General features: G+C 50.1%; 2 protein-coding genes across 6 annotated transcripts in view; both read left to right on the forward strand.

Moving 5' to 3' along the window:
• Nucleotides 1–858, forward strand: part of LOC101583490 (serine/threonine-protein kinase Sgk2-like) — a 21258-nt gene extending 20400 nt beyond the window's left edge. The window contains exon 11 of the mRNA XM_004631010.3: nt 805–858. Coding sequence (XP_004631067.2) covers nt 805–858 — 54 coding nt within the window. The remainder of the gene's footprint in view (nt 1–804) is intronic.
• Nucleotides 8–11272, forward strand: part of Sgk2 (SGK2, serine/threonine kinase 2) — a 20831-nt gene continuing 9566 nt past the window's right edge. For 2 of the 5 annotated variants that reach the window (XM_023714891.1, XM_023714892.1), the window contains exons 1-11: nt 45–126; nt 1397–1456; nt 1758–1807; nt 2429–2486; nt 2629–2712; nt 3600–3731; nt 5319–5431; nt 5703–5739; nt 6450–6536; nt 8298–8393; nt 9298–9457. In XM_023714891.1, coding sequence (XP_023570659.1) covers nt 1421–1456; nt 1758–1807; nt 2429–2486; nt 2629–2712; nt 3600–3731; nt 5319–5431; nt 5703–5739; nt 6450–6536; nt 8298–8393; nt 9298–9457 — 853 coding nt within the window. In that variant the 5' untranslated portion in view covers nt 45–126; nt 1397–1420. Of the gene's footprint in view, nt 127–1396; nt 1457–1757; nt 1808–2428; nt 2487–2628; nt 2713–3599; nt 3732–5318; nt 5432–5702; nt 5740–6449; nt 6537–8297; nt 8394–9297; nt 9458–11272 lie in introns of all 5 variants that reach the window. The other 3 variants (XM_004630917.2, XM_004630918.3, XM_023714890.1) reach the window with 3 other exon arrangements.

Genomic DNA, 11272 nt, shown 5'->3' on the forward strand with positions numbered 1-11272 from the left:
GCTGGGCCGGGCCGGCCCCAGCTGACACTTCAGCTCTTGTTGGGAGAACAGAGAGAGGCTCTTGTCTGCTGCCTGTCCTTGGCTCCACTGCTGGGTTCCCTGGAGGCTTTTCCTCAGGCTGCACAGGTATGTGGGACCGGTAAGGTCTATGCCTAGCACAGGAGCCACCAGGGTCAGCCTTGGTTTAGTGAAGGCTGCCTGTGGGAGCCAGCCCAGCTGCACTCCCTCCTCTGCACTTCTGCAGCTTGCTCTCTTGGGGCCTGGAAGGACTGGGCCTCTCAGAGGAATCTGGCTGCAAGATTCCCTCCCTTGCCTTGTGATCACTTTCCTAGCTCCAGAGAAGGCCATGGAGTGCACTTGTGACATTGGGTGCTACCTACTCAGAGAGGCCAGACTGCTGCCCCAGCCCACAGCGGGCCAAACCTGTGTCTTGGGGTGTGCAATTTCAGACAGTGCTGTGAGCAACGGGGCTCTTGGGTGAGATCCTGGCTCTTAGCTTTGACCTTCCAAGTGGGAAGTGCAGGGATTGTGGGGTCCTGAACATCCTAAACCATCCTAAAGCCAGGACTCCCTGGCTTCTTCTACATCACAGGACAAGGGCAGGGAAGATGCAGCACTGCTGGCTGCACAGATCAGCTGGTCACCCCCTCTGCTGCCTAACCTCAGACACTGGCCAGCCTTTTTTTTTTTTTTTTTATACCAGAAATCAAACTCATGATCTCACGCTTGCCAAGCAGGTGCTATGTTGCTGAGCTACATCTCCAGCCTGACACTGGCCAGTCTTGGGGCTCTCTTTGGTTCCAGGCCAGGCCCCTGGCGCAGCTGCTGTTCCCGGGCACTGAGTGGAAGTCCTTATAGTCAGCATAGCACCCAGCCTTAGACTGCCCACAAGAATTGGGAGTGACCAACACCCTATAGGGGAGTCCGGGATTACACCCTGCCCCTCACAAACTGGAACCCTAGAAAACTCTTTCCTTTTTCTTTTTTTATGTGTTTGGTACAGGGTTCTCACTATGCAGCTCAGACATGTAGGGATCCTCTTGTTTTCAGCATCCCCGGTGCTGGGATTACAGGTGTGCGCCACCACACCCGGACTCTAGAAAGCTCTTCTAGGCCTCTGATGCACAGCTGTGATGTGGAGGAAAGGCCTTGGAAGGCCCCAGCCTGGGACAGGCTCTCCTTGACTGTTCCACTCCATCCCTTCCAAGAAGTTTAGTGATAAAGACTGGGTCCAGGGGCCTCTACTTCTTGTCCTATCTATGCAGGGGATGCTAACCTGTAGGATAGAAGCTGCTTAGCTGAGGCAGGGGTTCAGGGCTGGGGAGATAGGAGGGGACAGCCATGCCTGAGTCACTGGAAAAGCACTCTCTCTTACCTCTTCTCCCTATACCCCCAGAGTCCACCTGATCGTGACTACAGAATGGCCTCCAGCCCTGCTGGGGTACGTAGCCCACAGGTGAGTAGCTCTGGCCTCCCACCCAGCACCAGCAGGCTCACTTTTCTTCTAAGTCTGAGACACCAGCCAGGCCCTAGGCTGTCCTAGACAATCACTGGGGGCCAGCAGAGGTCACAGTGGCTCACAGAGGTGGGCCACTTGGAGAGCAGAGGAGAGATTTGATTGAGTGCTCCAAGAAGTACATGGGCTGGACAAGTTATGGAACTGGTTGTAAAGACAGATGAGGTGTTGGAGAAGAGACTAGGTCTGGGCTGGGGAAGAAGAGGGGGCCTATTAATCACCTTTTTAAAAATGTCTTCAGCCTTCCAGGGCCAATGGAAACATCAACCTGGGGCCTTCAGCCAACCCAAAGTGAGTTCTGGCCTGTCAAGGGCTTTTCCTACAGGGCTTCCCTCAGAGCCAGCTCCCTTTGCCTTGGGAGTACAATCCAAAGTCTCTGGCATGGTGCTTAAGTCCCTCCATCATCTGGGCTTGGGCCCGCTCCCAGCTTCATTACACACTAATTCCCCAGCTGTTGCTCACCCTGAGCCTTTTGCCTGGAATACCCATCCCCTCAATGTCTGCACTTTTAGCAATTCCCCAGCCACAGGCCGCTCTCAGGATAGAGGGGTGTTGGGGCCGTGGAGATAGCTCAGTGGAATAAGCACTTCCCTGGCAAGTGCAAGGGCCTGAGTTCAATCCCCAGTTCTGGCGGGGGGGGGGGGGGGGGGGGGGAAGAATAGGGGGTGCCAACCCCTGCTTTCTATGCAGTGAGCTCTTGTCCCCTGCTTGTCTGTATGTCAGCTGGGCTATGAGCTCCCTGAGTGGAAGGGTGAGTCTTGCAAGTCCCTCTTGGCTGGGAGGGTGAGTCCCTTAGGGTCATAGAGATGTGGCCTCCAGAAGTCAGCCTGCATCTCTCAATGCTGAAGTCAAGAAGCCTGGATTTGCACTCAGGAACCTGCAAATGCTGACCCCTATCCTCTCAACCCCCAGTGCCAGTCCCACAGATTTCGACTTCCTCAAGGTCATTGGTAAAGGGAACTACGGGAAGGTGAGTTGAGAGGAGAGGGTGGCTTTGCCCTTCTCCAGCCTCCTCTGGGCCCTGCATGCCACTTGCACGTGCAAAGAGAAGCTCACATTCCTGCATAATGGGAGCAGCCATGCAGGGGTCTTGCCTTTGTGCCTCTGCTCAGGTCCTGTTGGCCAAGCGCAAGTCTGATGGGACCTTCTACGCAGTGAAGGTGCTGCAGAAAAAATCCATCTTAAAGAACAAAGAGGTAATAGAGCTCAGGCACAGGCATTTCCTCTCTTTCAAAAAGCTCTCCAACCCTGTGTGGCCTCCATAAACAGTGCCCCCTTCTGAGAGATCCACAGAGCTGGGTGCAGAAGCAGTCACAGCAGAGAGTCCCAGTGCCCCCCCTAGAGGGCCTGTGCCTTCCTGTGGGCAATACAAGGCTGCATGAAGGACATATTTTCTGTCCTGTCAAGGTGCCAGGCTCCCCACGTGCACACTTTGTACTCTCAAAATGCCCTTCAAGCCAAGGTCAGGTGAATTTCTAGATGCCTCCACCTATTGAGTATCTAACCCAATCCACTGCCATTAGGATTGAATGTCCAGCGACTTAGGAGAGAGACTGATGCTGATGAGAACATCATGAGGATAGGAGGGAGGCGAGATCTTTCTGATGGAGGTGGTCTTGTGATTGGCTTTGACAGTAGCATTCCAGTGGACAGCGGTATGCCCAGGCAGGGAAAACAGCATGAACAAAAGCATGAATATGGATAGCATATGGCACTTTTTCCCCACAGATTTCCTTTAGGATTCATTTATATAGACATCAGATTCACTTTGCTTTTTCCTCTGGAAACAGGAATTTCTCCAAGCTCCAGACTTTTTTTTTTTTTTTTTTTTTCAGTACCAGGGATTGAACAGGAATTACTGATCCAGGGACTGACACTATACTGATAAGAAGTGACTGGGGATGTCTGACCACTCTGGCCACTGAATACTGGCACAGAACCTGGACTTGGTTTTGAGGGCCAGAGGGTGCCATTGTGAAAGTCCTTAGCAGGACAATCTCCCCATCGAGGCCATGTGGGGTTTTGCTGGGATGAAAGGGGCTGTCATAGGCTGTGACGTGATCCCGTCTGTGTGACTCCACAGCAGGGCCACATCATGGCAGAGCGCAATGTGCTGCTGAAGAACGTGCAGCATCCATTCCTCGTGGGCCTGCGCTACTCCTTCCAGACCCCTGAGAAGCTCTACTTTGTGCTCGACTATGTCAATGGAGGGGAGGTGAGTGTGCTTACAGGGTGCTCCCTGGGCTGGCTGCTGGCTAGGAGCTGTCCATCTCACATGGCCCCTGGGGGCTGGTTCTGGAATGAGTAGAGAACATTTTTAGAACAGACACACTTTGTAGACGAAGCCACTGAGGCTCAGGGGGTAACTCACCTGCTCAAGGTCACTGGGTCCACATGAGGGTCTGGGTGTAGGTCTGTCTGATAATGATCTCACACACACACACACACACACACACACACACACACACACACACCTCTGCTGGCTCAGGCTGCCTTAAGGGAGGGTCTAGTAATACAGGTGGAGGTGTGGATAAAACTGGAAGTATTCTGCACTTTACTGCATTTGCATGAGCAGGGACTTGAACAATTGAGCTAATGGGCAGGCCCCCTGTAGGTCTGTCTGACACCCAGCCATACTGCCTTCTTGCCTTTCCCACATGAAGCTGCCCTCAGACTTTAATAGATCTGGAAAAGGTCAGTGCTAACAAGAGCTTTATGGTCAAGATTTCCAGTGTTCCAATTTTACACAATAGGCCGCAGCATAGGGGTTATCCTGTCATTGTCATAAACAGAGACCTGAGACCCTGGCAATCGAGAAGCATGGCTGGGACAATCTGGGCTCCCCACTGGACTTTATTCCAGTGAAGGACTCCCCCTCAGTGAGCCCAGATTTAACTTTTCAATCTAATGCCAAGGGCAGTATTTTTGTCCAGTGTCCCTAAGTGAAGGATCTTGAATGATGACAGATCAAGAGATTGGCCCATGGGGACAGGCAACTTGGGCTCAGTGTGACAGCCTGTACTGACCAGTTTTCTCATTGCTGGTATGAAATATCCAGTACTCACAACTTAAAGGAGAAGAGGTTTCTTTGGGTTCAAAGCTTCGGAGGGTTCAGCCCATGGTAGGCAGGCTCCAGGACAGACACATCATGGCCAAAGGGCATGGGAGAGGAGAGCTGCTCACTTTAGGGCTTCCAAAAAGCACTGAAGAAGAAAGAGCTAGGAACCATGTATATTTCACAATGTCGAGCCTCTATAACTTGCCTAGATATACCTAGAAGTCCGCTCTACTATTCTGCTGGGCATCTCTTAATCCAGTCAAGTTGATCATCAGCATTAATGGCCACACAGCCATAATCATTGTATCCCTTGAATTGGAAGAAAAGCACACCTTTGAGCCACCTGGTTTCAAACCTCATCTCTGCCACTTGTGAGATCCATGGTCTTTGGCAAGTCAACTAACTAACTGTTTGGGCCCCCCAGTTTCCTCTTACACAAAACTGGCAACATATTTGATGCTTTGAAGGTTGTCGTGAGGATTGAACAAGATACGAGATATGAAAGGGAAGTTGACTTGGAGCCTGGAACATAGGAGGTGCTTGATCAATGCCAATTAAGGTTTCCTCCTGCTGATACTTTGGACCTATTGACTGCTCTGTGGGGTAGGGCCAGCATGCCCTCTCTGGCCTGCAGCTCAGATTGGGGTGATGGGACCAGCGGCACAAGGGTAGTGTCATGTGGGTCCCTTCCTATACTCTGGAAACTGGAGCCAAGCAACCTCTCTCACATGCCTCCTCCCCTAGCTTTTCTTCCACCTGCAGCGGGAGCGCAGGTTCCTGGAGCCCCGGGCCCGGTTCTATGCTGCTGAGGTGGCCAGTGCTATTGGCTACTTGCACTCCCTCAACATCATTTACAGGTACAGTCTACCAGTGGCTCAGAGCCACACCCCACTCTATCTTGTTCCAACAGCCAGGGGTTGTGTGGACATCTAAATCCCGGAACTTGGATTTTTGTCTGAGAAGGGGTCAGCAGCTGGGGTAGGGTTGGGTCATCCTCCTTCCTGCAGCTAAGATCCAGCCTCCCTGTGAGAACCTCCACCGTGATTAGTTCTTTAACCTGGACCCATCGTCCCCAACTCTCATTAATGCACTGAGACTCCACCAGGATATTTCTCTTATTTTGTGCAGGGACCTGAAGCCAGAGAACATTCTGTTGGACTGCCAGGTTGGTGTGTGTGTGTGTGTGTGTGTGTGTGTGTGTGTGTGTGTGTTGCTGTGGGCACAGTTGCAGTGAGTCTGTATGCACAGGTATGTAAACATTGTATATGCATCCACATGGGTAGCAGGTACATTTCTATATGTGTGCATGTGTGCATGTGTGCTCAAGCACATATATACATGTGTATATGTTCATGGGGGGGAAGTAGAGATGGAGCCAGGTAAACTCTAGTGGATTTTGTAGTTCTTTTGTCTTGGATTGGGTTCCCTGGAAACAGACTTTGAGATGGAGAGGTGCATGCATGCAGGCTTACTCGGGCAATGTCCCACCCTGGAGGATGGGCATGGCAACTGTAGCAGAGGGGTCTGGGCAAAGTCCTGAGGTACCCACTCATTCTATTCTCCTGCCCAGCTGCCACAGGTGTGGTTACTTTCTGAGCCCCAGAATTCTGTCAAGGAGATTCTGCCAAGCCATTGTCATAGGCTTGATTGAGTCTTAGTCTATGATGAGCTGGGGAAGACAGTGGAAATCCAGCCACATCCTCATCTTGTGCCCTTTGGTACTTGTGGCATCTAGTCTAGGAGTCTGCACAACCTGTGTTCTACATCTGGGGCTTCAGCCACTGTCCTGGGGTGTGGCATTGGGATTCGGGTTAGACCTGGACACATCCTTGGCTTGGCTAAGGCCACCCTTCCTCCCTTGTCTCTTGTCCTCAGGGACATGTGGTACTGACAGATTTTGGCCTTTGTAAGGAAGGTGTAGAGCCTGAGGAGACCACATCCACATTCTGTGGCACCCCTGAAGTAAGTAATCCTAGGAGAGGACAGGCCATGAATGGCTGAGTCCACACCTCCTGCAGTTACAGCCAAGAGGGCTTACTCGCTCCACCTCAGCTCTTCCTCTGAGCCAGCTTTGCACTGAGCCTTGGTTTCCTGTGAATGACAAGGCCATCAGCTCTTCAGGCAGCTGCACCCGCACTGGCCATGGCAAAGCTCAGTGGCAGTGCAGCCCAATAGAAAAGCGTGCAAACCATGTGCACAATTTACAAGTATCTAGCAACCATGTTTGAAAAGTAAAAGACAGGGCTGGAGTGTAGGTCACTGGTAGAGCACTTGCCTAGCATACAGGAGGCGAGGCCCAAATTCAACCCCGAGTACCAGTCCTCCAAAAAAAGTAAAGAAACAGGTGAAATTAATTCTAGTAATCTATTGTATTCTACCCAAAATTCTCATTTTAATGTATAGTCTATATAAAAACTGTTGAAATATTGTATTTTTTTCTAAGTCTCTGACCCTAGTAAGTATTTTGTTTGGTCACATCCATGTGTTCAGTAGCCACATGTGGCTGGTATCTGCTGTGTCAGATGGCAGCCCCACAGGGCGAAGTCCATGGACAATGTCAAGGCCTGGCCTAAGACTTAAGATCAGGACCTGTGAATGTTAAACACAAGTTTACTTCCCACCTCTCCAGCCAAAAGCCCAGAGAGTTAAAATGTGGGTCTCAGCAGTAATCCCACGTGTCTGTCTATCCTGCCAAGGGTTCCCTACAGCCTTGGGGGTCACAGCCTCTTCTTGAACTCCCCACTGGTCTTGGACTTTGTACCCAAAAAGGATCCCAGTGGCTTGGACGGGGACCAGGATGGTAGCTACAGAGCTAGGCAGCATCTCCCTACCCAGCCAAAGTTGGGAGTAGAACTTCTGGGTGTTCTCTCTATGCCTGGAAGGCTGGGCTTGGAATCTCAGATGTTCCTCTTCCACCTAGTGCTGTGATAGCTGATGGACAGGTGACTTCGCTGAGCAGGTGCTACTGGCTGTGTTCATGTCTGGGATTGCTCTCTGGATGACACTAGCCCTTCAAAGCTTGGCAGCTGGGCCATCCCTTTCCAGGAAGCTGCCAGCACTGCAAGTTGGAAGAAGGCACCCACTCTAGGAAGACCCCCTTAAACTAAAATGAAGTTGCCAAATATACTTCTGAACTAGTTATGGCTTGGTGAATGGGTCTCAGCCAGGACTGCAGCCCTTCTTACCCCTGTGGCTGGAGAAACATCTATGTCGCTAGGTGTGGTGGCACATGCCTGTAATTTCCAGCACTCTGGAGGCTTCAACAGGGAAGTCCAAGTACTAGTCTCACAGTGCAGTGGGGAGACCGAAGGACAATATCTAAGAAATGTGGCACAGGCTTGTACTGGAAACCTTAGTGACAGAGGCCTTTGGAGACCATGAGTGTAAGGCCAGTCTGGACTAGTTATTGAGTTCAAGGCCAGCCTACGCTACATTGCAAGACTCTGTATTTAAACAAACAAACAAACTTCTGTGATACACAGCATGTTCAACAGTACAGGGCAGTCCTGCCTGATGTCTGTGTCACCAGAACATGTCAAAGGACCATGTAAAAATTAGGCCTTGGGGAATAGAGGCTGAATGAGCATGTGGCCAACTACATGACTATCATAGTAGGATCAATCCCTGCTGGCCTCCTTTAAGTGCTTTGTTTACAGATGTAGAACCAGAGACTGGGGGTCTTTTAAAATAAGTGTGTCTCAAATAAGCATGTTCCCCCAACAGTATCTGGCTCCTGAAGTGCTTCGTAAAGAGCCTTATGACCGGGCAGTGGACTGGTGGTGTTTAGGAGCCGTCATCTACGAGATGCTGCATGGCCTGGTGAGTGGGGTGCAGCTGTCCACACAGGGCATGTGGCTCTGGACACAGCTGAGGATGGGTCTCTCCAAGCTCTGTGCATGGAAAGAAATGAGCTCTTGCCCTAGGTACAGAAGGATGATGCCACTGTGACTACAAGTACTGTATCTAATTTCTCAGTTAGTTGAGCACTTTACACTTCATAACACACCATTTTACCTTGGGAGCCTCAAAGCAAACGTTGGAATCTAGCACGGAAGAATACAGAATCGTTTTTGTTTTGCTGTGAGGGATACTGAGGCCAGGAGAGGTCACAGTGCTGATGGCTTAGGAGACCTTCCTTGGCTGCCTGCACAGGTGGAGGCCTGCGTGGACCCCAGGGCAGGATCCTCCCTGTGGGTCACCAGCATGGCATGGTGCCGCGGAAGGACTAGAGGCCATGAGCTCAGGCAAAGGGCCGGCAGGTAGAGTGGCCGGAGAGCAGCAAGAAGGAGCGCTGGACCGTAGGCACAGCTGGAGGCCTGGCTCTCTTCCCTCCCTGCTGTGTGTTTAATTCCCCAGAGCCTTGTCTTCTCATCTGCAAAGCCACAGCCTCTCTGAGGATGGTTATGAGCTTGGCTGAAATGGTGAAAGTCGAAGTATGAACTTGGAACACAAACTGCATTAGGAGAGCTGGGAAAGGGGAGTGCAAGGGAGGTCTGTGAACCTCCTGTCCTTAGGCAGAGCTTTCTGGCCTTCGTAGCCCCCTCTCCCTTCAGCTGGAAGCTTGGAGTTGCTGAGTCTCCCAGCTCTCTCTCTCTACGATGCGCCCCTGCACGCAACATAGGTCCGGCTGAATCCTCCTTCCTTCTCGCTTGGTCCCAGTGTCCCTAGGTCCTGTTTCCGTGCTCCACGAATGACCTTGAAGCTTCTCTCCCTTTCTCACCAGCCGCCGTTCTACAGCCGAGATGTTGCTCAGATGTACGAGAACATTCTACACCAGCCTCTACAGATCCCTGTGGGCCGGACAGTGGCTGCCTGCGACCTCCTCCGTGGTCTTCTCCACAAGGACCAGAGGCAGAGACTCGGCTCCAAGGCAGACTTTGTAGGTGATCTGCCAGCACAGGCCACTCTGGGGCTCCCAGCTTCCTGCAGAGGCAGCCTAGGAGCGCATCTGCACGCCTCCTACTGCCTGCTAAAACCAGGTGCCACTAACTCACTCACCTGGAAACTCACTGCTGCTGCTAGCCAACTACTTTTCTTTTCTTCAGTTCTTTTAGTCAATCAGTCTTTACTGAGCACCTACTATGTGCCAGGTACACAAGGTAAGTTAGGTACTAAGGACTTAACAGACAGTCTCTGCCCTTATTAGGCTTGGGTGTGGGAAGAGGCTGACAACAAGACAAAAATTATATATCACAAAGTGACACGTCAGGAAGGAAATAATCACCGCGTTGATAGAAACAATAATGGGCCAGTCCTAACCCAGGGCCCGGGAAACACGTGGACTGTGCTGCTTTATAAAGCAATATAAAGGGTCTGGTAGATATTGGAACATATCTTTATCTTTCTGGAAGAAAAGTAGGATTCCATGATTTATAGTTAATGTAGTAGGAGGTAGTGACAAAGCTGATGTTTTGTGTTGATCACTTTTATGAAGGTATTATGTTCCGAAATGTCACATCTGAAAATAGATAGTCCCCCAGGACAGCTATAAACTCTGCCCTGTAGCACGACAGAGAACTTTGAACTGTAAAATGTCAAAAGCATTATGGTCAGAAAGTGTCTATATTGTGCAAGTGGAGCAGTGAACCCAAACTAGAAGATCCGGGTCTTCCAAACTACAAATATGTCTTTACATGAAAGAAACAGATAATCGAAGCAAAACATTTTGAATTAGCACAATAGCCATTTTAATCCTCTTTATAATTTCATGCCTTGCAGGGATGCTCAGAAACAAGAGCCTTACGAGGCCACATTTCACACTCTAGCCCTAGTAATATTGAGATGTCAATACTTTGTACATGCACTAATTCTGTTCCTGTTATCATGACTCTGAGCCATTTATTGATGTTTCTGGAGCCAGAATTCATTTCTCCAACAACTCTACCTGGACAGATCCTATTCAACAGGTTTCACCTTGCAAGTGTGAGGATTCTGTTGTTAGAAAAGCCTGATTGCAATGTTAGTGCCCAGCTGGCATCTGGGGTCACAGACTTCAGAAGGGGTCCCCTAGCTCCCTGATAAGAATGGCCCACAGTGTCTAAACCATTTATGTGAACAGTAAGATTTATACTGAACACATTTTCTTCTGGGAACCCACAGTTTTGGTATGTGCTAGACAGCGAATGTCTATGTGACTAACCACCAATAAACCTCTGAGCACTAAAAAAAAAAAAAAAAAAAAAAAAAAAAAAAAAAAAAAAAGGGTGAATTCACACCAGAATGATCAGTACGTTCTCTCTGAAGAGGTGACAGTGAAGCTGGGACTCAAAAGATAAGCAAGAGCCACGCACAGGCCTGAGAGGTGGCACCCCAGACGGGGGCCACAGCATGTGCAAAAGTCTGTGTCTGTTTTCTCAGTTAGTTTAGAACTTTACAGAGCTAAAAGGAGGACACTAGTAGGCTTTGGGTGTTCTACACAGAGGAGTACTGACCTAAGTTTCTGCAGCTGTAGGACAGAGTGACCTAAGTTTCTGGCCTCTTCAGAGATTGAACTGAACTCATTTTTTCACAAGTATCTGAGCAATTTTTGCCATAGCCCAGGCTGGGGTACCTGGAATATAAAGTTGTCATTCTCTTAAGAAAGACATGATTTTTTTTTTTAAAGTGAAGTAGCACTTTAGGGCTGAGGAGCTAGCTCAATGGCGTAAGAATCTGCCTCATAAGTGCAAGGCTGCAAGTTCCATCCCCAATATCAGACC

Source organism: Octodon degus, unplaced genomic scaffold (genome assembly GCF_000260255.1).
Source record: "Octodon degus isolate 3935 unplaced genomic scaffold, OctDeg1.0 scaffold00037, whole genome shotgun sequence".
Taxonomy (NCBI): Eukaryota; Metazoa; Chordata; class Mammalia; order Rodentia; family Octodontidae; genus Octodon; species Octodon degus.